This window comes from Chlorocebus sabaeus, chromosome 15 (genome assembly GCF_047675955.1).
Source record: "Chlorocebus sabaeus isolate Y175 chromosome 15, mChlSab1.0.hap1, whole genome shotgun sequence".
NCBI lineage: Eukaryota > Metazoa > Chordata > Mammalia > Primates > Cercopithecidae > Chlorocebus > Chlorocebus sabaeus.
The window spans coordinates 82,345,867-82,371,115 of NC_132918.1; the positions used below are offsets into that span (position 1 = coordinate 82,345,867).

The 25,249-nt window shown below is 46.6% G+C and overlaps 1 protein-coding gene across 3 annotated transcripts in view; it reads right to left on the bottom strand.

Annotated features, from left to right (window-relative positions):
* MASP1 (MBL associated serine protease 1) overlaps positions 1-25,249 on the bottom strand; it is a 72,335-nt gene that overhangs the window by 10,439 nt on the left and 36,647 nt on the right. For 2 of the 3 annotated variants that reach the window (XM_038003059.2, XM_038003058.2), the window contains exons 6-11: positions 22,973-23,120; positions 21,430-21,548; positions 20,053-20,131; positions 13,403-13,540; positions 11,358-11,432; positions 3,961-6,444 (exon numbers count right to left, since the gene is read on the bottom strand). In XM_038003059.2, coding sequence (XP_037858987.2) covers positions 5,561-6,444; positions 11,358-11,432; positions 13,403-13,540; positions 20,053-20,131; positions 21,430-21,548; positions 22,973-23,120 — 1,443 coding nt within the window. In that variant the 3' untranslated portion in view covers positions 3,961-5,560. Of the gene's footprint in view, positions 1-3,960; positions 6,445-11,357; positions 11,433-13,402; positions 13,541-20,052; positions 20,132-21,429; positions 21,549-22,972; positions 23,121-25,249 lie in introns of those variants that run through there. The other variant, XM_008009498.3, reaches the window with a different exon arrangement.

Here is a 25,249-nt window from a genome sequence, read left to right on the forward strand (position 1 = left end):
AGTGTATGCAGTTAGAGTTGGATTGATCTCACCTCTGGTTTCAGGGATAGGAATGTGACTGATCAAAGCCATGCACTTTCTGGTCACAGCAATTGCTCAGAGATGGGAATGTGACCTTGGCTGGACCAATGAAAGACTTACTTGAGAATTTTGCTAAGCATATTAGAGAAGAGAAAGTCATTCCCTACTGGAGTTGCCAAGCTATTAGCCATAAACCCAGATCTGTCAACAATCATTTCATTAAGAGTCTACTGAGACTGATGAAGAAAAGTGGAGCTGACAGTTGAGGGGCAAAGAAAGAGAGAGAGAGAGATCGCACCATAACAGTTGAGCCCTTTGATCTAATTATACGTGAAGCCTTTTGGTACAGTCTTTTCAGTTATATGTGCCTATGAATTACCTCTCCTTTTTCCCCTTAAGCTGCTTATGTTGGCTTTATGTCACTTACTAATGAAAGAGTCACAGCTAATAAGGAGTTATTATGCTCCATCCAAGGAATCTTGTCTCCTGAGAAAAGCCCTTCCTCAGGGCCTTGTGGAGCTAAAGATCCTCACCACCACAGTGTCTGCCTGCTCCATCCCGTTTTCCACTGGTTTGAATTGACAGACATGCTCCCACATACACACTTTACAACTGAATAGCCCTTGGAGACCATCTGGTCTATCCCTCTTATCATTCAGCTAAAGAAACCGAGGCCCGGAGAAGGAAATTGACTTGCCAAAAGGTATTCCATGAGTTAGTGGCAAGACTATCAATCTAGGTCTCCTGACTCCCAACTCTGGGCTTTTCTTACTCTGGCCAGCCCCATAAACTTTTAACTGTGTGGCTTCCCAGAACACTCATAACCCAAGCCCCTGGATCCAGGCAGTTACCTGCTACCTTTGTAGCTGTCACCAGGCTGGAGAAAATCACATATAAATGCTCTGCATCCACAACCTTGATGCAGCCTCAGCATCTCCCAGCATCATTCTATATGCCCACAACCAGCTTCCCCAAGTTAATGTCCTGCCTCCATTCCCAACAGACTCTCAGAGCCCACTGAGTGGGAACTCCCTGAGTGGGAATCCCACTGAGTGCAAACCATCCTCCTCACCATCTCTTCTTCCTGTAAACTTTATTGTCTTCAGAACTAATTTTTCACTCTGGATCTCTTAACTTTTGAACTCTTGGAGACCTGGCCTTGGAGATTGTCACCCCTCTCCTGTATTTTTCATCTCTCCTTATTCTATGCCTCCAAAATACAGTCAAGACTTTTCATCCTAAAAATCAGCTTCCATTTCCCCACTTGCCATTCATTCCACAGTCTCTCCTACTCCTCCCTTCTATAGTAAAGCTTCTGAAAAGACAAGTTGACACTCTTTTCCCACATTCTTCCTCCCCCTTTAGAGCTGTATTCAGAAGAAGAAAGTGCCATGTACTGCACAAACTTGGAAATAGGCAGCCATTTGAATATTTAACAGGTCTACAAATAGTAGATGGAAATAAAATGTCTCTGAGACCATAAATGGAACTTCAACCATGATATCTACATACAGAGTAGGATACTATTTTTCGAATCTTATCAGATACATTTTTCATCCCTAGGAGTTCGCTGTGCACTGTGGCTCCCAAGTCACTGAAGCTGGAGCATCCATGGTTTTAAGCAAAGGCTGGATAAGGCTTTGACTTGAAAGAGCAAAGCAGAAACCAAAGTCTGGAAAGACGGACTTTCATTTAGAAGAATCAGGCTTTATAGTAAGAATAAAAAATTTGTAGGTCTTAAGGAACCAAAAGATGGAGAACTGAACATGTAATTTTTACCACAAGGCTTACGGAAGATGCAAGGGCAGTTTCCTACCTCTGAGAAAAGAGCTAAAAGCCCATCCTGGGAGACTGAGAAGGCTAGAGAGAGAGGAAGGAGGGAGTACAGAGAGATAGAGAGGACTAAGGAAGAGAGAAGTCCTAGAGACTTGAAACTCACGCATGGAGCCTGCTGCCTGCATACCCCTCAGGGATGACAATGGAGACTTGACTCCTGTCCTGGGGAACTTCCTTCCTGGAGTCCTTCTTTGGGACTCTTAGCAGCATTGGGTGCTGTTGACTACTTCATCCCTCTTTACAGCTCCTCCTCTTGGCTTCTAAAGCACTTTTCTCCCTGTGTTTCTGATTCCTTCCCTTTTTTTTCTTTTCCTTGGGGCCTCTCTTTTCTTCATGACTTCTGTGATGCTGGTGTTTCACCCATTTGGCCCCAGGCCTTGGTCTCCTTTTCTTATCTGTAAATTTCCCGTAGATGATGCCCTCTACCTCTATGCCATCATACTACCCATGTGCTGATGAATTTCAAATCAGTGTCTTGAAATCTGCCCTGTCCTCTAAAACTCACCATTTTTTACTGCCAACTTACATTTCCAGCTGGTTGCTCATAAACTCTTCCAACTCAGTGAAACCAAGCCCGAGTGTCCACCCTTCACTAACCTTCTCCCCTTTCTTATTCCAGATGTCTGCTAACGTCTGAATCAACCACATCCTTGTTGCCTCCCTTTTCTTCAACCCCAGGTTCAATCAGTCACTAAGCTGCTGGTAAATCCCTGGGAGAAGGAGAGCGATGTGTCTCCCCGACTCCATGTCACAAAGTGCTCTGTATGTAACCTCGTCATGCCTCAGTACCTCAATATGTCACAACATAAAGTCCAAGTATCTAAAGAAAAGCAAAAGTTGGAAATGTAATAGAACATGAGACACGAAAGTCTTTCAAACCATAAAGTGCAAAGCATAAATATGCTCTTATTTTCATTCTCAATAGTGTAAAAAGAATGGCATTTTTATTATGGTACAAACCAAAAACAAAGGCAAACCATGAGTGTGTCCCATGGTGAGACTTCACTATCACATGCCACTCATGCTTGAACTTATCAAGAGATGCCTATAGGCCAAGCCCTGCTGAATGTACCACTTAAATCGATTTAAACTGCCCCTCGTCCTGTCTGCACTGTCACAGCCCTATGGCTGGTGGGTCTGTACCATCCCTCATCAGGACAGTTGCAGTAGTTGCATAACTGCTTTCCTAGCTCAGCTCCTTCCTTCCACTTTCCACACCATGCTGCCCACCCTCAGACCTGCTGAATTCAAATTTTCCAGTGGGTGAGACCCAGCAATCTGCATTTTTCACCAGCACCCCAGGTGATTCTCATATGCCCCAAACTTAGAGAATCACTCATTTCAGGACAGTTCAAATAGAGTATGCTTTTAAAAACTCTTCCCACTCAATGCCCACCGCTATCACTTTAACCATGGCCAGCTTTCATGCTTTTTTCCACTCTGCCCCTTCCCTCCTATCTCCCATGCATCCTTTGAAGCCTCTGCAAAGCTATTCCAAGCCCCTTCAGCTATATGAAATAGCCCCTTCTTTAAGTTCCCATAGTACTTAAATCTCTGTTCCTTTTACATTTAACTTCTTTTGCCTATGTAAGACCTATATGCATATAAGCTTGTCTTGCATGCACTGGAAACTAGCTGGCACAGAACATGTTCTCCGTGACGCTGTAGTTTCCCGAGCAGGACTCATAGCTGGTTCTGCACTCAGCGTGTGGCACCACATGTAACTTGACATACTGCAGGACATCTGACAAGGTCTGCATGCCGCTGCTGATGATCTCATCCAATGTCACATTGGGACTGGAGATGCCCTAGCTGGTCACCAGGCCCAGCACGTAGGGGGCCGGGCCTTCAGGCTCAAGTCCTTTGAAGGCAAGGACTTAAATGCCAGCCACTTAAACGAAGGAACAAGCAGCCTCTGAGAAGAAGACACATCAATAACCAAATCCTTTCCTCATTACCTCTTGGATAACGTCCAGATACCAAAAGTTGTACTTTCCCTGCAACAAGGGAGATTTTGGTTTCATGAGGAGGCCAATTTCTTTTCAAAAAAGTCAAAACAAATGAACACACTTCCCCAACAATAACAAAACCTATAGCCAAGGCTGTTGGTTATCCATGAGGGTTTATTTCCACTTTAGACCCCTGATGGGAGCAACAATGCAGAGGCCCTTTACAGAGTGGTGAAGCATATCATATAAAAGATACAAAATATAACATCTTTACATGTGCCCTTCATAGACATAGGAGTGTGCTTTGACGAGCTGGTTGGAGCAGTGGATACTTCCCAGTCATTCCCTCTCAGGGGCTTCTCTGGCTGTCTTGCTCTGATGGAGATTTCCAGGACAGAGAGCTCCAGGTAGAAGGAGGACAGGCAGCCCTGTGAGGGCCAGAGAGGCTGCTGGCAGTCAGGGAAGCTCTGAGCGCTCCAGCTAGAAAGACCCTGCAGGGGACCTAATGCCCTCCTATTGCTGATGGAGAACCAGAGACTCAGAGAAGGAAAATGATTTCCCAAAGGTTATACAGCCAGCTGGGAGCAGAGCAGGGACTAGAACCCAGGACTCTTGGCTCTTTTCACTGCCTGCCATGGGTGAGCCTCTGATTCCTTTGACTCTGGAAAATGAAGGAGTGGGTCTCTCTGAACATTCTGTGGGGTGGATTCTCCGCCCAGCTTATGCCCTAGGGATGCCAGGCAGCCTGGCAGGATTTGGGTGACTTCTAATGTGCCCACCCCACTCTTTCTTCCATTTTCCTGCCCAAAAGCACAGCAGGATACGGTGTGGGTCTTTTCTTTTCCCAGGTAATCAGCTAAGTCCCCAAATTTGGGTCTGGGGTTCAGGTAGTAGCTACTGAACTACTATAGATACTATATTTCAAGGCTGAAAGATTGCTTTGTGCTTATCTGGAGCAGCAGGTGTGGACATCCATGGTGTCAGCTGGTATTTCAAGGTGGCATATGGGCCCAAACGTGTTCTGAGTTGACAATGGGAATTTAAGGGCTTGGTGAGCCTCCCGCTGATATTCTGCTCCCACTAGTCAGCACAAACCTTCCCAACTTTCTCCATGTCCTTTGAAATTCCTTTAATGGGGAACATAACGGATAAGGCTTAGACTGCAAGAAGCTTTTAGGAGAGAAACCCCAGGCAAGAAAGTTCTCCAAGGGATTACACTAGGAGAGAGGGGCTTGGCTATGAGCCATCTCCCCAAACCTGAATGCTCTTCTCCTAGAGGAAGGACTAGGCCAAGGCTAGTCCCAGAAGGCAGAGCAGGAAAATATACAGATGCAGCATGCAGTTCAATGTTAGAAACCATTTTCTAATAGTCAGGTCCAAGCTCAGTCATACCAACAGTGGAACCGATGCGTTTCATAAGTGGTCAGGAGTGAATAAAGGCCACTGGGATAAGAAGTATGGCCTGGAGAGGAGTGCTGGGATGGCCTTGGTTTAGCTCCTGCATTGTATTACTGGGGAGAGTGAGGCCCAGACAGGCGAAGAGACTTGGACAAGCTCAGGAATGCAAGTCTCCTGCCTAGAGGCTTTTCCTATACCACACTGCTGCCTCTCAGGGTCCTGGGGGCTCTTTCCATAGGAGAAGCCACCGCTAGGTCAGTGTGTTCCATTCCATTTGGTCTGATAAGTAATGTGGAGTGTGCTGTCGGAAGTGCAGTGTAGCTTCACTCAGGGGAGGCAGGCCCTGAGGAAGGAAGTCAGCTCACTGTTCCACCTGAGGCTCCGCCTTGTGGTGAGCCCATCTGCTCCCACACCCAGTCCACATAGTTGGAGACCTTTGTGTAGACTCCATAGACCTGCTTGCTGCCACATTCTTCAGGTCCCCCCCAGGACACCAGGCCTTGCACCACCCAGCGCTGGCTTAAGTCATCAAGGATGACAAAGGCCCCACCGCTATCTCCAAGGCACGTGTCTTTGCCGCCCTCATAGTAGCCAGCACAGAACATGTTCTCTGTGACACTGTAATTGCCTGAACGGGACTCATAGCTAGTTTTGCACTCAGCGTGAGGCACCACAGGTAACTTGACATACTGCAGGACATCTGACAAGGTCCGCGTGCCACTGCCGATGATCTCATCCACTGTCACATTGGGATTGGAGATGCCCCAGCCGGCCACCAGGCCCAGCATGTGGGGGGACGGGCCTTCAGGCTCCAGCCTTGGCAGGCAGACAGGCATAACGAGGGGTCCCAGGGGCACGGGCTCCTGCAGCTGCACCAGAGCTATATCATGGTTGTAGTTTTGGATGTTGAAGTCTGGGTGGAGCACCACTCGGGCAGCTGAGCTGTTGACTGCCCCTGATTTGTCCCGCACATCATGCAAGCCCAGGTAGACGGTGACATGCTCCTTGGAGACTGGTATCACTGTGGTGTCTCTACGCTGGGAGCGCAGCACATGGGCTGCTGTGAGGATCCAGGACTCAGAGAGCAGGGCCCCACTCCCAAACCACTTGTCGTTTGGCACTCTCGAAGTGTCCTCCACCACTATCAGGGCCTGCCACGGGAAGAGGCCGGGCTCAGCATTTCGGCCCCCGATGATCCTCTTGACCAGGCTTGGCAGGGAGCGGGAGGGCTGACCACACTCTGTAAGGAGAAAGAGGGAACAGGGACAAGGGACAGAGACTGGTCAGGTCAGCCATATGACAGAAGCCACAAAGAGAAATTCACATGTCACCTACTATAGATTATGCCACCATGGGACCCTAACCTGCCTGGGTCATGCCAGCCTGGAAAAGCTCTACTCAGGGTCATTTTGGGTCTATGTCGCTCTAGGCTGGCCCATCTCTAGTCTGTCTCTTCTGTAGCTGGGACCCTCTCTGGACTGGACCACTCTGCTTGGGCTTTCTCTATCCTGAACCATCTCTGGCTAAGACCACTTGTGACTCGGACCATTGACAGCCATCTATTTCTAGTAGTGGACACTTATCCCCTTCCTTCTCTAGAAAGGCAGGTCTTATTTCAGAAGTTGTCCATGCTATGGGAACCTAGAAAGCTTCTGAAAGTTTTCTTTCCATGGGGACAGAGAGATGGAAGGAACCTAAAACACCATCTAGCAGGTCACAGCAAACGCTAACAAAGATGGTAACAAAGATGCTGGAAGTCTTGACCTGGCTTTTCTCTTCCATTTCCCTTGTGACTCTGAGTCAGTAAATTTCCCTCTCTGGATTTCAATTTTTGATCTGTCAAATGAAGCATTTGGTCACAATGATCTCCAAGGATCCTTCAAACTCCAGGGATCCTTTAATTTTCGTTTTATTTGCCTTAGCCATCACCATTTTCTGGGTAAGTAAACCTCCTGAGTTTAAGTGACTAGCCCAAAGGGATACAACTCTTAAGTCAGATAGCAGGAGCTTAACTAGATTCTAAGTCTAGTACCCACACTGACTCAATAGATATTAAGACCATGGGCATAGGGCCTTAAACCTTTTCTTCTCTGTCCTAAAAGAATCTTGCTATAAATTGGTGCCCATGGATTAAGGCCCAGGGCATCCAAGGTTGGGGAAAGATGGCATAATCTATAAGCAATGATGCATGGACCCTACTCTGGGCCACCCATCATTGCACCCAGGAGCTGTGTAGTACCTTTAGGGGAAGGAGAAAGATCTGAGCAAACTTCATTCCACTGAGTTGCACCCTGAGCATGCACATGCACCACCAGCCTCCTGCAGCCAAATGGCTCTGGCCCATGAGCAGGTCTTCGGCACCAGGCCCCTGCTGGCTAAGAACATGCTTGCACGGCCCTCCCAGGCACGGTGCTTGGGTCTTGGAGGTAGACCTACTGTGAGTGTGGGCCTCCTCCTGGTTCCAAATGGCCAGACTACACTCCTTGGCCTGGGCGCTTTCGACAATCCTTTAGACACCATGGAACATTTGAGTTTTCTTGGCAACTTTGGGAGAGCAGGCTTTTAGCAACCTAATGCTTTTCAGATGCTCTTCTTCCTGAGGCCAAATGCTTCTTGCTTGATCCTGGGGCACCCTGCCATTCGCCCCAGGCCAGATGTGAACTGGTCTTTGTAACTCTCTGTGGCCTGGCCTTTCAAAGTTGAGGGTCAGCCTTCCAATTACAAGTAGCAAACTGCAAGGCAACATCTCAACGCAGCTCTGCGATTGGTCCTACATATATTTAGTGCTTCAAGGCCCTCATCTGGTAAGGGACACGTCTGTGACTTGGTCCATGGTCACAACAAAGCCAGTACTAAACGGTACCTTTCTCCAACCAAGGTGCCAGTGGCACACTGCAGGTCACGGATCAGATCTGGAGAAACCTTGGAGAACAGCTAATTTACAGATGGAAACATGGAAGTTCAGAGAAAGAAATGACTTACTCAAAGTTGTTAGAGGGAAAGCCAGAACTCGAGCTTGTTTGTCCTGAGTCTAGCTTCATATCTCCACTGAAATCTGTTTTTCTCCTTGATGTGTTCTTGTCCTTTTAAGAGGTTGAATGATGCAACAAGCCCTTGGGAGAGCTCATTGAAATGGGGTCATTCTTATTGGCTGCTGCCATTCCCCACCCAGTCTTTCCTGGGAGAAAGGAATCTTCTTGAAATGTTATAGCTTTGGCTATGCTGAAGCCAGATTTGGGTTCTAGAGGATAGTGGTTAGTGAGGGAGGGTCTTTAAAGAAAAATGTGATGCTCTAGGATTCAAGGTACCTGAGGATGGCATAAAACATGACCATGGTAAAAGAATGGCTCGGCATTGCTTATGTTGCCATCAAAAGTATTGAGTTCACCTTTCAGCTCTGCCCCTAATTTTCTACAAGTAGCCTTGTACAAATCACTACACTATTCTGATACTTAGTTTTCTCATTTATAAAATAAGGGGGCAAGTAATATTTGCTTAGCAGGCCCCCTGAAATGGTGGGCCTTATGACAATAGATGAGATGGCCTTCTCCATCCTGGCCTGCATCCTGGTTCAATCACACAGTGTTTTGCGAAGAGAGACTTTACAAATTTCTGGCCTGGTTCAATGATACACCATGGTTCTGCCCAACACTTGGTGTTAAAAAGAATTTCATGACTCATTGTATCCAAGATGCTTTGTACAAACATAGAGGATGATGACCATTAAAAATCATAGAATAGCTGGGTGTGGTGGCTCATGCCTGTAATCCCAGCACTTTGGGAAGCCGAGGTAGGAGGATCACATGTGGTTGGGAGTTTGAGACCAGCCTGACCAACATGGAGAAACCCTGTCTCTACTAAAAATACGAAGAAAAAAAAAAAAATAGTCGGGCATGGTGGCGCATGCCTGTAATCCCAGCTACTCGGGAGTCTGAGGCAAGAGAATTGCTTGAACCCAGGAGGCAGAGGTTGCAGTGAGCTGAGATTGCACCATTGCACTGCAGCCTGGGCAGCAAGAGTGAAACTCTGTCTCAAAAAAAAGAGTCATAGAATATCACAGGTCTCTTGGTCCTGATGCTTTACTTCTGAGGTATGGGATCCCAGACCCAGAGATGTGAAATTACTTACCAAAGATCACAGTTAGGAAATGGCAGCATCAGTATTAGTACCTAGGGCCCTAACTCTTTGCCCAGGGCTTCTTCCCCTTCCTGAGGCAGCCACATGGCTTTCCAGCATGGAATCTATCCCTAGCTTTCTTTGGCTCACATACTCTTTTAGCAAAATGGGGATTAGATCCTCTGGTTTGCTACAGCTCCACCATTCCTCTCTTCTCTGAGGCTTCACTGCCTGGAGTCCTTGGGTGTACTTCTGGGCAAGCCTAATTGAGGTAAGTGGAATCAGCAGAATGGGTGGGATGAACGTTCCCTTATTCCACATCCTCTTAAGTTTTTCTTAGAAATAAAGAGCTCTTATGTGAAGCCTTCCTGGTCAGTTCTTACCCCTCCACTCATAGACAACCAGGCATTGTTACTTCCTTCTTCTCTGGGATCCCATAGCACCTGTGATGGTCAAAACCTGACTCTCAAATGCTAATACATTCTTCACTTCTTAAGGATGAATGGTAGACAACTCCATAGCCTTTCCATTTTAGTGTCTAATCTGATGTCTAGAAGCCTCCTGATATGGTTTGGCTATGTCTCAAACTGGCTATGTCTCATTTCTTTCTTGCCTGCCACCATGTAAGATGTGCCTTTCACCTTTGGCCATGATTGTGAGGCTTCTCCAGCGATGTGGAACTCTGAGTCCAATAACCTCTTTTTCTGTATCAGTTACCAGTCCTGGGTATGTCTTTATCAGCAGTGTGAGAACAGACTACTATACCTACTGTGTACTAGTATACCTACTTTATACCGTATACTGTAGGGTTACTGAAATGTACCATTAATATAATACACTACGTCAGTTTACCCAACACTCTCATTCAGCAAAATACAAATATCACCCAATGCTTAACCATATTGCAAATTTCCTGCTGTTTCTGCAAACATGCAGATGGAATTAGACAAGGCACTTAATTTTCAGTATTCCTCAATGCTGTCTTGAGTGATTGCATCATTAAACTACTGCCATTCTTACTTTTTCTAAAAAAAAAAATTACCATGTTGTGAATATTAAATTTAATTTTTTTGTAGATTATTTGTTTAACCCTAGAGTGTGCATTTTGGGGTTATACTTTTCTAAGTCAACTTGAGTAGCTACACAGTGTGATTGCACTGCAAATCACCCATACTATTTATTTATTTATTTATTTTTCAAGACAGGGTGTAGCTCTGGCGCCCAGGCTGGAGTGCAATGGTGCAATCTCGGCTCACTGCAGCCTCTGCCTCCTGGGTTCAAGCAATTCTCCTGTCTCAGCCTTCCGAGTAGCTGGGATTACACATGCGCGCCACCACGCCTGGCTAATTATTTTTGTATTTTTAGTATAAATGGGGTTCCACCATGTTGACTAGGCTGATCTTGAACTCCTGACCTCAGATGATCCACCCGCCTTGGCCTCCCAAAGCGTTGGGATTACAGGCGTGAGCTACCACGCCTGGCCTATACTTTTAATGCTAAAGCAAATGTCCCCAAAATCTGTATGCACAGTAACACTTCCTGTCACCACAAAATTTTCTTTCTATTTTAAAGGGGAGTCGGTAAGTAAACCATGGGAAAGGCAGCAGTTGGAAAGGCTTGACCACGTTGCTGTTTGGAAGAAAGAATTTCTCACTCCGTCTTATCATGATGTTGTTTGTCTTATCATCTCCTGGATAGCATGGTGAGTGCTTGAGGACAGGGTACCCACTTTTCCAATTTCCCTGGCACGACAGCAGATGCACGCACAAACTGTGTTCTATGAAAAAGCTTGTGGCAAGGACACAGAGAGGGGACAGGAGGGCTCTCAGAGTGACGGAGCAGGCAGAAAATACAGGCTGGTTTGAGAAGGTGTGAAGCAGGGCTTCTCTGACCTTTAACCTTTTGAAGACACCTCTTAAAAAGCAATCAAAGCATTACCTCCTCTGTTCCCCATCTCCCTGTTAACAGCCAGAAGACCTGGGGTCCTAGGGCCTTGGATGGAAAACCATGAGGCAAAGAATTTGAAGGGTGAGGTACCTGGAAGGCAGGTGGGCAGTCTTCTCCCCAATACTTTATTCATCCAGACTCCTTGGGCAGAGCAGGTATATATACCTGGATTAGTGAAAGAGGTTAGGAGAAAAGGGAGAAAATGGTTGATTTGCAGCACATGGAAAATAGATCTGGGTACTTAATTTCTCTAAAGTGAGTTATTACAAAAGTCCTCCAAATGGTCATCTAGGCTCAGATACGATTGTCTCTGAGCCTAGATGTGCTAAGAAGAATGAGGAAGAAAGTGGAGGAATGTGGCAGGTACTCTCTGGGATATAATCCTCCAAAGGGACCAATTAACCTCCAAATGTCTTCAAATACCCACAGGGCTACCATCCTAGTCCTTCTATCAAACTCCCTTTGCAACCTGAAGGATCTTTCTAAAATGGGAATCTGACCATGTCCTTTCTTAGCTCAGAATCACCAAAGGCTGGTTGTCACCCTCAAAAATAAACACCACGCTCTTCAGCATGGTGTCTGTCTAAAGCTCTGGGGAGTCCCACTCCTGCCTGGCTGAGGGCTGCTCCCCTCCCCACCCCACGCTGCCCAGGTCCTGGAAGGCATTTCCCCCTCACTTGTCACAAAGACCTGGGCTTATATAGCTCTTTGTTGCACATATGCCCTTTCGTTCCTTCTCCATTTGACAGACTCTTTAATAAGCATACATTTGTGACCACCATCTCGCTGGAGTTTCAAAATCGCTCTAAGAGCTTCATCACTGTTCCTTCTTTTAAAAATGAGGACTTCGGGCCAGGTGCGGTGGCTCACGCTTGTAATCCCAGCGCTTTGGGAGGCCGAGGTGGGCGGATCACTTGAGGTCACGAGTTCAAGACCAGCCTGACCAACATGGCAAAAGCCCGTCTCCACTAAAAATACAAAAATTAGCTGGGCATGGTGGCAAGCTGTTGTAATCACAGCTACTTGGGAGGCTGAGGCAAGAGAATTGCTTGAACCCAGGAGGTGGAGGTTGCAGTGAGCCGAGATCATGCCACTGCACTCCAGCCTGAGTGACAGTGAGACCCTGTCTCAAAAACAAAAACAAAACCAAAAAACAAACAAACAAAAAAACCAAAAAGGAGTTGGAGGCTTAGATGAGTCAGGAGAATGTTCTCAGGGCTTGCATGCCAGAGAGGCAGAGCTGATGGGCCCTCCTTTCTCCCTGAGAGCTCCTTTTCTGCTAGGGACTGTGAGTGCGTGTGAGGGGGTGTTGGGCTGCCACAAGGCAGGGAGAGGCGGGTTATGTCTCTAAGCCATTCTCCTCCCAGTTCCTCCCAAACCCCCAGTGTGGCCAAGGGACAGGTTATTGCAAGTCCTTCACCCTCTGGACAGTGTGCTGCTGCCCAGTCCCTGGGGCGGCCAGGGGTCTCTGCCAGGTGGCATGGATGAGGTCTGGACAGGGACTGCTGTAGCTGTGGCTGTGCTTGAGCTGTGGTCGGGGGATATGCTGGGCTCCCTGGGGAGGCAAAGGATCTGCTCCTCACTCCCCAACCCTGCCTGGACCCCTGTCCGTATCAGCGGAACAGGTCTTTGAAGGAAGGTCCCTTACCTGCTGACTGGGTCTGGCCTGGTGAGATGTTGCCCTCACCCAGAAGCCAAGGCAGAGACTGGGTGAAGCAATAATACTGGCCATTTTTTGGAAACCCCAACTCAGCCTCAGACCACATGAAGGAGTTTAACTTGGGGTATTCCAGGCTTCCTTTAGCGTCTCGTTTCTTCCCTTAGTTGTGTCAATGTGTGACTCCTTCACACTCCCACCAACAACTCATTAGTAAATCAGTGCTAGATTTAAAGTTAAAAACAAAAAAGCCTGGGTTTTGGTCTTGAGACTGTTTCTGCATCTCCACATGGACACAGTAACACAAGCTCATGGAAAGTGAGAACCTGAGGAGATGTGTGAGTGACACGTTTTGCATTATCAGGCTCTGCACACTTATGAGCAGTTCTTCCTTTCAGAGCTGCCTCGGCCTCCAGCCCAACCCTGAGGCCCCGAGAGTGTGAAACGGGAGTGGGGTGGCTCAGCATGGAGGGCTTACCTGTGATATTGTTGAGCATCTTGTAATAGGGCTCCTGGCAGGAGTATCTGATCTCAGACTTGTATGTGGTGAGGTTGTTCCTTGTGGAGAAGGTGACCAGCCCATGTTCCAGCTCTCCTGGGGCTCTACAGTCTACAACTGAGAGAGAAGAAGTGAGAACCCTCGACTGCCTTTTGCTCATCATCTTCTGGCTATCTGATGGATCCGTGTCATGCAGATGTACAGGTTGTGCACTGCACACAATTCCAGAAGGCAATACTATAATGCCTCTGAAGGGTGCCCCTGGGATGTGCAGTGTACAACCTGTGAAGCTACCAGTGGTCCTGCTTTCGAGGTCTCTCCCATTCATTATGGTACTACTGTGTGGTCAACTCACCTGGCCAGTGTCAATTTTGGGTAGGGGAAGGTCTCCTGAGGTTTAAACAGACTCCAGCCTCTTACCCACCAGGGCCTCTTTCTTTTACTTCTAGTTTTATTGTGCAATCCTCTCTGCTTCTTCTGCCCAGGGATGAAACCCTTGGCTTAGCGAGAAAATTATAGCTGACATAAACCAAATAATCTTTTGTTCTTCTAGTCCCAATCCTAGGCTGAGTAAGAGCAGCTAATATGCTCACATTGGAGTCTGGCACAAAAAATAAAAAAACCCCAGCTCCTGTATGAGTACACAGCCCCACCTTGCTGCCTCCCCAGGCAGCTTGCTTGGCCCTAGAAACCAGGAGGCAGGGTTGGAGGCAGATCAGCTTTCAGCCTTCTCCTATTCATTTTCTACAATTGTTGATGGCCGGATGTTGGAGCCATAATTCCCAGTACAGGACATGACTAAAGATGCCTGCTCCTCAGAGGTGGTCTTTGGGGAGCTTTCCAGTCCAGCTCAGTCTTAGGGGTGTTGTCAGCACTGATGGAGCCCAGCGTGAGTCAGCTGAGAGTCAGGGCATCTTTTCATGGCCACATCAGAGGCTCTGGACCCAAATTTGTCAATCTTTTCATTCTTAAGGAAATCCTAATCTTAGGTATAACAGCCTACGGCAGAGTTGAAGAATCATAGATGAATCATAGACTGTCACAGCTGGAAAGAAACCTGAAGTAGGCAATCTAGAATGTTCTCTTTATTTTATCTATGAGCCCAGAGAGGAGATTTGACTTGTCTAAGGTCATACAGCAAGTTACTGTCAGAGTGAGAGCAAGATTTGACCTCAAACCCAGTGCTGTTTTAGTAAATGGAACTAGTAGTTCTTAAGGATCTGTTTTCCAGTTAAATGGCCTATTTTAGCTGGCCAATGGTGGATATCAATTGTCAGAATTTCCAGAGCCCTGGTAAAATTTCCAAAGTTCCATGTCCTCCTGAATTTTACCTGGTCATTTTGGGAAACAGTGAGACATAATTTACCCCTAAGTGCCATTTAGACATTGTGATTTTGACTTTAGGATTCCAAATTCATGTTTTTGATTAGCTAGAGAGTCCACTCAAAATGTAAATAATTCCAAGTCCCTCCAGGTTGGAGGAAAAGATGAAGGAAGGGAGGAAATACAGGTACTTCTTATCCACAAAGAAGGCAAACCAAGACAACAGGTTTTGTCCTGGCACCCAGTCCAATTACCCTGGACAAATCATCTCCATTTGTTTTGATAACCCAAAAGTAGAGATGCTCTTCCACTTTGTGAGGTAAACGTGTGCAGCTCAACACTAGGATAATGACCAATAATGTTTATTATTTAAATACTATAAACAGTTTAAATTCTGCTAAAGCAGATTTTTCCTCCTCTTTTAGAAAACACCATTGACCTTGTACCTAGGTATTGGTGTTACTCATCTCCCTTAACTTTGGTCCAGCAGTTTGTTTTGCCTAAACTAATCTCAAGACCTGACCACCTAGTTTAGGAATTCCAGGGTTGGCCTTAGCGTGACTAGATGGTCGGGGCCCTGGGAGCCTGTTATGTGGCTGATGCTGGCGGAGAGATATTTTCTGGGTGGAGGACATACTTTCACATCACTTCAGAGAAGTAACTTTGTCCACTGATACAGCTGGCCTACAACTGGGTAGAGGGGGTGATAAATAGTGGAACATAGAGGGTCTTGGCAGTGTGGAGGAGCACACTTTCTTCCCCAGTCCACAGTGGCAGGGAAAAAGCCATGTCTCTCTGGGACACGGAAGTGACTTCCCGTCACAAGAGGCCTTGAGCAGGTCTGTCTGGCACAGTCAGCACGCACTAGACCCTGCTTCCGCCGTTGGCCTATGCTCTTTGCTTTAGGAAGGGTGTTACCCTTTTCTGTAAAGTCCTGTCTGGCCAGTTCCGCACTCTGGAATCAAAACACCCTTCTCTTTCCCCTTGCCTTGGCGGTACCGCCCAACACCCTATCCCCACGGTAAGTCCTTGCTGCCACTTATTTTCCTCCAGACACACCTTGCTTGACCTGCAGATCCAAGTGTGCTTTGCTGTATTGGGGGGCTTCCTAGAGAACATTGCACATCTTCCTAGAGATGTGCAATCAGATAATCCTGGCACTCAGGCCTGGGGTTTTGGGCTCTAGCCCCGTCCTTGGCCTCATCTTCTTTCCTCCCCTCGGTGTACCCACCCTCCAAACACCAGCTCCTTCAGTGTGCTCTCCTGCTGCCTCCGGCTCCCAGGCCTTGCTGGTGCCATCCCTGTTGCCCGGGGCACCCTGTGTCCATGCTCTGGCCACCCTGGAGTCTTGATGAAACACCGCTTCTTCTTGAAAGCCTTTCTAATTCTAACTGGACAGGGCTGCTTCCTTGTTTCTTTGATGGGATGTATCTAATGTTGTCTGCATCAAAGCTATTACAATTATTTGGGTACATATCAAATCTTCCTCTTAAATTCTGATTCCCTGTATGGCACTGAGTAAGATTGCTGTTAATACTTTGTGGGTTTTAAGACATTTATTCAACTGACACTTGTCTTTAGTAGCCAGCCCATCTCTTCTTTCAGTGGTATCTCTAGCCAAGAATGGCACCTCGGTCTCCAGACTGCCTAGGGTTCTCCCCTCACCACACAGCCATTTAATCACCAAATAGATCGGGCAGTCCATTTAATGCAAAGTTTCTCTGACATGCGTACCCAGATGTTCAGACGGAAGCAGAGATTCCAGCTGCCACTCCCCAGCCCTTTCTCTGTCACTGTTTAGGACCTGTGATGTCCCATGGCACAGAGCTGGGGCTACTGCTTTCAGGTGTGATACCTATCTTTTTAAAATTTTTAATCAGCGAATTTTAAGAAACATAGGACATGTAAGCCCCAGAAGACAGAATCTCTAATGATGACATTTCAGCCCCATGCTAGGTAGGGGTAGAAGGGATACTTTTGTGAATGAGAAAACATTCAGATTCTCAAAAATCCACACTCTGTGAGTTATTATTTGCTTTACCTACTCATGGTGGTTAAGAAAGCAGCAACAGGTAACACCTTCGGATTCATAAAGTCACAGGCAGTCTGGCTCATTTAAACTTGACATGTAGAATGGATTAGAAACCACTTTGATCTGGTCAGCCTGAGGCCACATGATTATATATTCAATCTTATGTCTTTAAGACCAAGGGCATTTTTTTTTTTCCTTTGAGAAGAGCACAGTCCACTCAGAGGTGCTAAAATAAATCCCACATTATTTTTTTCATTATTTTCAGGAGTAGTATTTGAATGATGGGCGAACCCTCAAGTGGCGAATTTGTTTTCACACACGTAGCAGCTTCAACTGCTGAGATCATGTTGCCTTGTTCAGCACCCATTCTAATCCACACTGAAAGGGGCACGGGAGTGTTGTTGGGTGGGGCGGGGTGGTGCAGCTCTGGGCCCCAGGGGTCTTGGGAGTGATCCATTTCTGGATGTCTGCATTGTGTGGGGTCTCGTCATTCACTCTGTCACTTGCTCTGACTTGAGTTCGCTCTCCAGATCGATTTCGTTTTCTGCCACTATGGTGAAGATCAAAGAGGGATCAAGAGGTACAGAGGACGGAAGCAGAGAAAGGAAGAGAAAGAGAGAGAGAGAGAAATTAGCAAGCAAAGCAGAAACAGTTTATGCAGGAAATACAGAAATCACTTCACCAGAATTGATTAAGAATGCATAGTTTAGGTACAGCCAGTGTGAAGAACAGTTTGGGATTGTGGAATCTGTATCATTCCGAGAATTTGCAGAGTCATACATCCTGGCTCATGAGGATTATAAAATTCTGCCCTGGAGGGAGCGTTGCCTGCATCTGGTCCAAACCCTGACTTGACAGCATTCAGAGTAGAACAGGGCTTGTCCAGAGGCCACCACAGCAAGGTGGAGGCCAGAACAACAACCTGTAATTCCCAGCTTCTTTTCGAGTGCACGTTTCTTTACCACACAGTGCACACCCCTTGTCTGTTTCCAGTCCTGTACTCCATAATCCCTGGGGACTCTCAACTCCTCAGTCTTGTCCTTGCCTCTCCCCTAGGACCTAGCACAGTGCCTGGTACAGAGAGATGCTCAATAAATACCTACTGAGTAAGCAAAGATGCTGGGTATGCCTGAATGGGAATTCTGATCGTCTTAATCCAGCCCATTTTGGGAGAATAGGGTCATATGATGGAAACAGTCCCTCTTTACTACAAAATGACAGGGTGTTCTGTTGTATGCTAATGTAAGTCAGGGAAAAATATTAGTTAGGGAAAAAATATTAATGCTTCCTACTTTCCAAAAATATGAATGAGAGAAACAAAACCACTTCCTAGTGAGGGGATTGGGTTGGGGCGGGAGATGTTTGTTGATCTTTTGCACGTTTCTGGCCCTCCATGGGTGTGGTATGTATATTAACCCAGCTAATCCCCAAAGCAATCTTGAGGGTGGGAAACTGAGGCCAAAGAGTCTGAATACACTGATTAGGGACTCTCAGCTGGTAGAGTCTGCATTTGAATCTAGAACTTCCTAATTCCAAAGCCTGATTCTATCCAAAACACCTCATATCCTCCTTTACCTTCTCCTTCTACATGGCCCTTGCTTTGTTCTGCAGAGTGCTTTGCTTAGAACCCAGTCAGAGCACTGTGCCTTGAGCCTGGGATTGGAGGAGGTGGTGACTGTGGCCACCAGCACTTGAGTTCCTCCATGCCTGGACTTTGTCTTTTCCATCTGACTTCCCTATGGAACTCTACAGAGGCATGCAGTCAACATTTTTTGAAACATTTTGTTAAAGCCATAAAATGCCCCCTCCTTCCCTATGCTAGGCTCTGACCCCAGCCACATCATAGGAAAAGGAAAAATTTCATCATATGAAAAGGAAAAGAACAAGCATATTTTACTTCAAAGTTCTTCCTGGGATTTGCCTTAAGGGAATGTCCCCCTTGGGACAATGGGAGGAGCTATGTCTGCGTACTGAATCAAGGCCATGTAGGAGAAAGGGACGAGGATAGCGCTCCAGTTTGCATGAAAAGTCATGAAAAGAAGATGGGTGGGACCAACTCCAATCCGGTTTTTTGTTTTTTTGTTTTTGTTTTTTTTTGAGACAGAGTCTTGCTCTGCCACCCAGGTTGGAGTGCAGTGGCACAATCTCGGCTTACTGCTATCTCCGTCTCCTGGGTTCCAGCAATTCTCCTGCCTCAGCCTCCCGAGTAGCTGGGATTATAGGTGTGTGCCACCATGCCTGGATAATTTTTGTCTTTTTAGTAGAGACTGAGTTTCACCATGTTGGCCAGGCTGGTCTTGAACTCTGGAACTCAAGTGATCCACCTGCCTCTGCCTCCCAAAGTGCTGGGATTACAGGCGTGAGCCACCGCGCCAGGCTCTAATTCTTGACCTCACCTCTCCATCATAAAGCAAATTCTCCCTTCTCTCTCCCTTCCTTCCCTGACTATTTCTGTCACTGTGCCTCCTCTCATCAATGTTGGCCATGGATAAGTTTCTACAACTGTGGTCCTTATAAGTCTTTCATTGAAATCACCTGGGTGTTGAGGGGTGGTTGCAGAGGGTGGTGGTGAGGTGAAGTGGTTGGAAGCTTGTATTTTTACAAAGCTCAGTAGATGATTTATATAGACTATATCATTTTAAAACCATTGGCATATCTTCTAAAATATAAAGCTAGTCCAAACTCCTTATTTTATAGTTGAGGCAAAGGATCTTATTCACAATCACAGAGCTGGTTAGGGGCAGAGCCAAGGCAAGATCTTACTCTGGGTCCCAGGAGCCAGTGAAGAGCTGCATCCTTTGCTTCATGCAGGCCAACTGTGCTGACCTAACAGCCCTTCCTGTACAGCCCTAAATCATGAGTTGTCTCAGAAGATGTAGGGGATATGGCTGATGGCCACGTGAAGACTAGCAAGATCATTCAGCTCTGGGCACCAGCACCAGACTAGTTTCCTGAATTAGCAATTGCCAAAGCTGGTTTCGAGCCTGGACACATGCTATTCCTTTAGTAAGTTCGGCAACCCATCTATGGACTGAAGTAAAATTGGTATTTAACAAAGTACTGGGCCCACAAGTTTCTTTTGGGATCCAAACGTCTTATTGCCAAAAGGGGCATTGATATTCTTTTTTCCCCCAACCCTTGTGTGTCTATTAAATTTCTGCTCCCATCCCCTTCAGAGTGCTCCTGCCACACTTTCACCCTTGCATGTGCCGCTTGGATCCTGCCAGTGTTGGGGAGCTCAGTATCTTTATAACAACCCATTAGGCTTTCTTACTTTTGCAGGTGGGAATCTTGTTACTCCACGTCCCGTCCTTCAGACACTCAATCTGGAATGTGTCCATCTCCACATTATCCTGGGAAGAGACAGGAAGAAGGGAGTGGGAAGAAGGAGGCGGGGGTGGTGTTAGGGGGTTTTTCCTAGCAAAACCAACTCAAGTTCCACACGTGTCTGTCCTCGACTGAGATTTTCCACCCATGGGCCTCCAAGGGCAAGCTTGAAGGTAGGGGAAAGATACACAATGAATTCATATTCCCTTTTCATACTCTGGAGAGGGGCAAGGGCTGTGTGCGAGAAGGGGTTTGGGCAACTATCTCTGAAGGGAAGACTGTAAGCATTGACTCCTTTTTCAGAGCAGTGCTTCTCAAACCAGGGCAAGCAGTCAGCATCTCCTAGAGGGCTTGTTAAAACACAGGTGGCCAGGCTTCTCCCCCAGAGTTTCTGATTCAGCAGGGCTGGCTTACCCAAGCATTTGCATTTCTAACAAGTTCCCAGTGATGCTGAGACTGAGGACCCCTCTTTGAGAACCATTCCTTGGAAGCAGTGGTCCTTTAGCTTGGCTGCACCAATCACTGGTCCCAGTCCCAAAAAGTCTGCTTTAACTGATCTCAGGTGAGAGCTGGGAGGTGATTTTTTTTTTTTTAAGCTAACAATGTGATTCCTAGAACTACTGCTTCAGGGGGTGGGAGAGTGAGGGGAACCTATCTGTTCGTTTTTTTTATTTTTTGAGACAGAGTTTTGCTCTTGTCACCCAGGCTGAAGTGCAATGACACAATCTCAGCTCACTGCAACCTCCACCTCTCAGATTCAAGCGATTCTCCTGCCTCAGCCTCCCGAGTAGCTGGGATTACAGGCGCCCGCCACCACACCCAGCTATTTTTTTATTATTTAGTAGCGGTATGGTTTCGCCATATTGGCCAGGCTGGTCCTGAGATCGGGTGATCAACCCACCTGGGCCTCCCAAAGTGCTGGGTTTACAGGCGTGAGCCACTGTGCTTGGCCCCATCTGCTACTTTTAAACCGTCTACTTCCTTTCCTGGTATCCCACTCCACTCCCCTCTATAAGCCGATGAACTTTATTACAGTTCTCAGCCTTGATTATAGAGCTGTATGGATCCATATTTTTAAAATTCGAACCAGCTCATGCTCTGATTAAAAAATAAAACAAACAAATTTTTGTGCCACTTTCAGAGTGTGAGACTGCCTGGGACACATGCTTTGGAATTTCTGGAGCATTTGAGAAGTTGATGGGCAGCTAGGAAATTCTGTGCTGGAACTATGACAAGTGCTGGCAGCCCATCTGCCCTGGGGAGGTGCAGGTTTGGAGAGTTTCTGTGGCCTGCTCACTACCGTTTCCCGGGCAGGGCTCTGCACCTTCAGCACTTTGTAGCCTGTGTCACAGCTGACGAGCACTTGGTCTTTGAAGGAATACTTGGCTTGGGAGGGCTCGATTTTCCCATGGACAGGAGGTTGTAGCTCTGGGCACTCATTTCCTGGTGGGGAGCAAATGAAAGAACAGCAGGTGAGAAAATGAGAATTCTGACCTTAAAGGGCCAGTCCCTAGAAAGCAAGGCCTGATGAAGGTGAATAAAACATAGAACTGGGTATTGGAGGTATGGATCTTCCAGGCCCTTCAAGAGACTAATTCTGGAGCCGTGAATAGGGCAGTTTCCAACTTGGACCACCACGTCCTTACTTGTGGAATGAAATGGTCGACCAGATGATTTCAGTAAAACTCAGGATTGGGAGGAATGTTAAATGTCATTAAATCCAATCCTTGTCTGATGCTTCTTTTACAACATCCTCTGCAGTAGACACCAAACATACTGCTCAGCTAGGAGCCCCACCAGGTACAAACCTGCATCCCTCCTCCCTCAGCCACTACCAGCATCCTTCCTCCCTCAGCCACCACCCCTGGGAGGGCTAAGCATGGCGGCTCAGGGACACAGTGACGGGGAGCTTAACGCCTCCCTAACCTGTACCTTTCAGGCTCAGACTCTGCTGATTACATGAACATTGTTTTCCTTCTTAGCTGAAATTTGCACCCCTGTAATTTTTACTCATTTGTCCTCTCAGGCCACCAAGGATGACCCAAATTGCTCTTTCTTCCCAAGGCCCTTCTTCAAAGCATTAGAAAGGCTGTGATCATATGCCTCTGAGTCCTCTCCTCGAAAAGCTAAATCTGACAGGCTCCTCAGGCCTGGGCCTATCCCTGACACTTTTTCTAAGACAAACTCTCCTTTGTTAAGATCCTGTCTATTCTCCCCCATGTGAGCAGTGTATGTGATAATGTAGGCAGGGCCAGAGTTTTAGTCTATGAACTGGATTAGTCATGCCCAGCTGTGATCTTTTGTCGCTTATGTTCACCTTCTCCTTCCATGAGTTCCTACAGACCAGTTACTGCAGGTTGTATGGCTTGATCAAGGTTTGGGCCAGGACTGGCTGACTTGGGGGACAGGGGCATGAGATCCATGGGCTTTGCTGATCGGGACCCAGAAGGAGGCAAAGCACCATAGTGAAACATTCTGGGCTACAGGCCCATATCCAAATTCTAACCCTAGACTTGGAGAAGGCTAGAGCTGAAAAGGCCCTCCTCCCCAAGTCTACTGAATCACTGTGTGAGGTGTAGAGTTCAGGAAACAAGATTTCTTTTTCTTTAATCTCTCTATGTGATACTGAAGTACATGTTTTGAAAACCACCTGTCTAGTCCACCCAACGTTATTGCTGCCCTTGCCCCCATTTTATAGATGGAAAACTGAGTCAGGAAAGAGCACGTGCCTTGGTCCCCAGCTGCTCGATTGGGAGTCCCATCAGGCCCCGAGAGGAGACCCAAGCCTGCACCCCTCCTCCCTCAGCCACTGCTTCTGCAAGGGCTAAGCACAGCAGCTCAGTGTAACCTGGGAGGGAAGAGGTTACCTGCAGCCCTGTAAGAGAGCCTCCAGCCCCGGTTCTCTCCCGAGTTGTCACTATGGAACAGGATCAGGACACTGTGGCTCTTGGTGCTGATGGGTTCTGGGGCTTTCTCTCCACAGAAAGGCCCCAGAACTTTTGGACCAACTTTGATCTGCAAAATATAAGAGAGAGAAAGAGAGGGTTCCATCTGAGCAGCCAACATGGCCTCTGCAGGTAATACCTCTCCACTGCACTCTGGGTTTTCTGGAAGCTTCCATATGAACCCTCGATATGCACTTAGGTTTTTAATGAGCCGTACCATTCACCAAATGGTTTCATCTTCATTCTCTCTTTTATAATTTACAATGACTCTTGAAGTGGACAAGGCAGGTTAATAATCCTCTACTTAACTATTTACAATAGCAAAGGTATACAACCAAATCAAATGCCCATCAGTGATAGACTGGCATTGATGTGGCATATATACACTGTGGAACACTATGCAGCCATACAAAAGGATTAATTCATGTTCTTTGCAGAGACATGGATGAAGCTGGAAGCGATCATTCTCAGCAAACTAACACAGGAAAAGAAAACCAAACACCACATATTCTCACTCATAAGTGGGAGTTGAACAATGAGAACACATGGACACAGGGAAGGGAACATCACACACTGGGGCCTGTCAGGGGGTGGCAGGGCAAGGGGAGGGAGTGCATTAGGACAAGTACCTAATGCATGTGGGGCTTAAAACCTAGGTGACACATTGATGGGTGGAGCAAACCACCGTGGCATGTGTATACCTGTGTAACAAACCTGCACGTTCTGCATGTGTATCCCAGTACTTAAACTGAAAAAAAAATCTTCTGCTTAAAGATGAACATATCGTGGCTCAGAGAAGGGCAGAGTGCTGTCTGGTGCATAAAGCAGAGACGATCTCTGCTGTCAAAAAACCTGCAGTCTAGTTGGGGGAGACTAACAACAAATAATAAACAAAATAATTATAGGGCGTCATAAGGGTAATAAAAATAATCAGGATGATATGCATATATAATAGAAATATATGCTATATGTTTATAATTGATGTAGTAAATCCTATGTAACCTATAGAAATAATCATTCCTATAATGGTAATATAATAGACAATAACTTTAATTAGGTGATCAAGGCAAGGGCTTTCCGTTAGGTAGCATTGAGAATCTGAGATACATAGGATGAGTATGAGCTTATTTGAAGAGAAGGGAAGAATACTTTCTAGGGAGAGAAAACTGCATATGTAAAGATCAAGGCCAAGGGTGGTAAAGAGCTTGCCTCATGTTAGGAATAGGCAGGAATCCAGGCCGGCTGGGCAGTGGGAGTGCCATGGCATGAGGTTGGACAACAGACAAAGGCCAAGTTGTGCTGAGAAATTTAGGTTTAATTTAAAGTGCAAACTCAATCGAATCTAGCTTTTATAAAGATCACCCTTAATGCTATGGGAGAATAGATTGTGTAGGGCAAGAGTGGAAGCAAAAAACAAAAAACAGAAAACAAACAAAAAAAACCTGTTGGGAAGTTTTGCAGCTGAGCAGAAGGGAGGTGATGAGTTTGCAGTAAGTTGGGGGCAGTAGGGAAGAGAAGGCAATAGGCTCTATTATCTGATCCAGATTCCCCACCATTCATTCCTGGGTTTTTTTCTATGTCTTTAATGCACTTTTCTCCCATCTTTGAGGGCCATGACTCGTTACCAATCATTTGGTGACCTCTACAATCCCAAGTGACATCTTTGTCCTGTCCTTATTGAGGAGAGGGGGAAACAAATGAAGCCCCAAGAGGTTGCATGCTTGGATGAGGCTCCCATGTGTAGCTCCTGAGACACTGTGGCAGGCAGAATTCTAGATTGAAGGTTGACCTTCACCCCTGGAGTTACTTTGTGATGATGTTATGTTAAATGGCAAAAGGGATTTTGCAGGTGTATTAAAGTTATTCATTAGTTGACCTAAAGTGAGGGCGATTATCTGGGTGGGCTTAACCCAATCACACGAGCCCATTCCACACAGTTTCCTTCTGCTGGTAGCAGCAGTGGAAGTCAGGGAGATTTGAAGTGTGACAGGAATTTGATGGAAAGGACTGTCTCTGATGGCAGGGACCAATGTGAAAGTATCTAAGCACAACTTCTAGAGCTGAGAGCCACCACTGGCTGACAGCCAGGAAGAAGAAGGGGATTTTAGTCTTACATCTGCAAGGAACTGAATTCTGCCAAGAACTTAAATGATCTTGGAAGTTGATTCCTCTCCAGAGTCTTTAGATAAGAGCTCCATC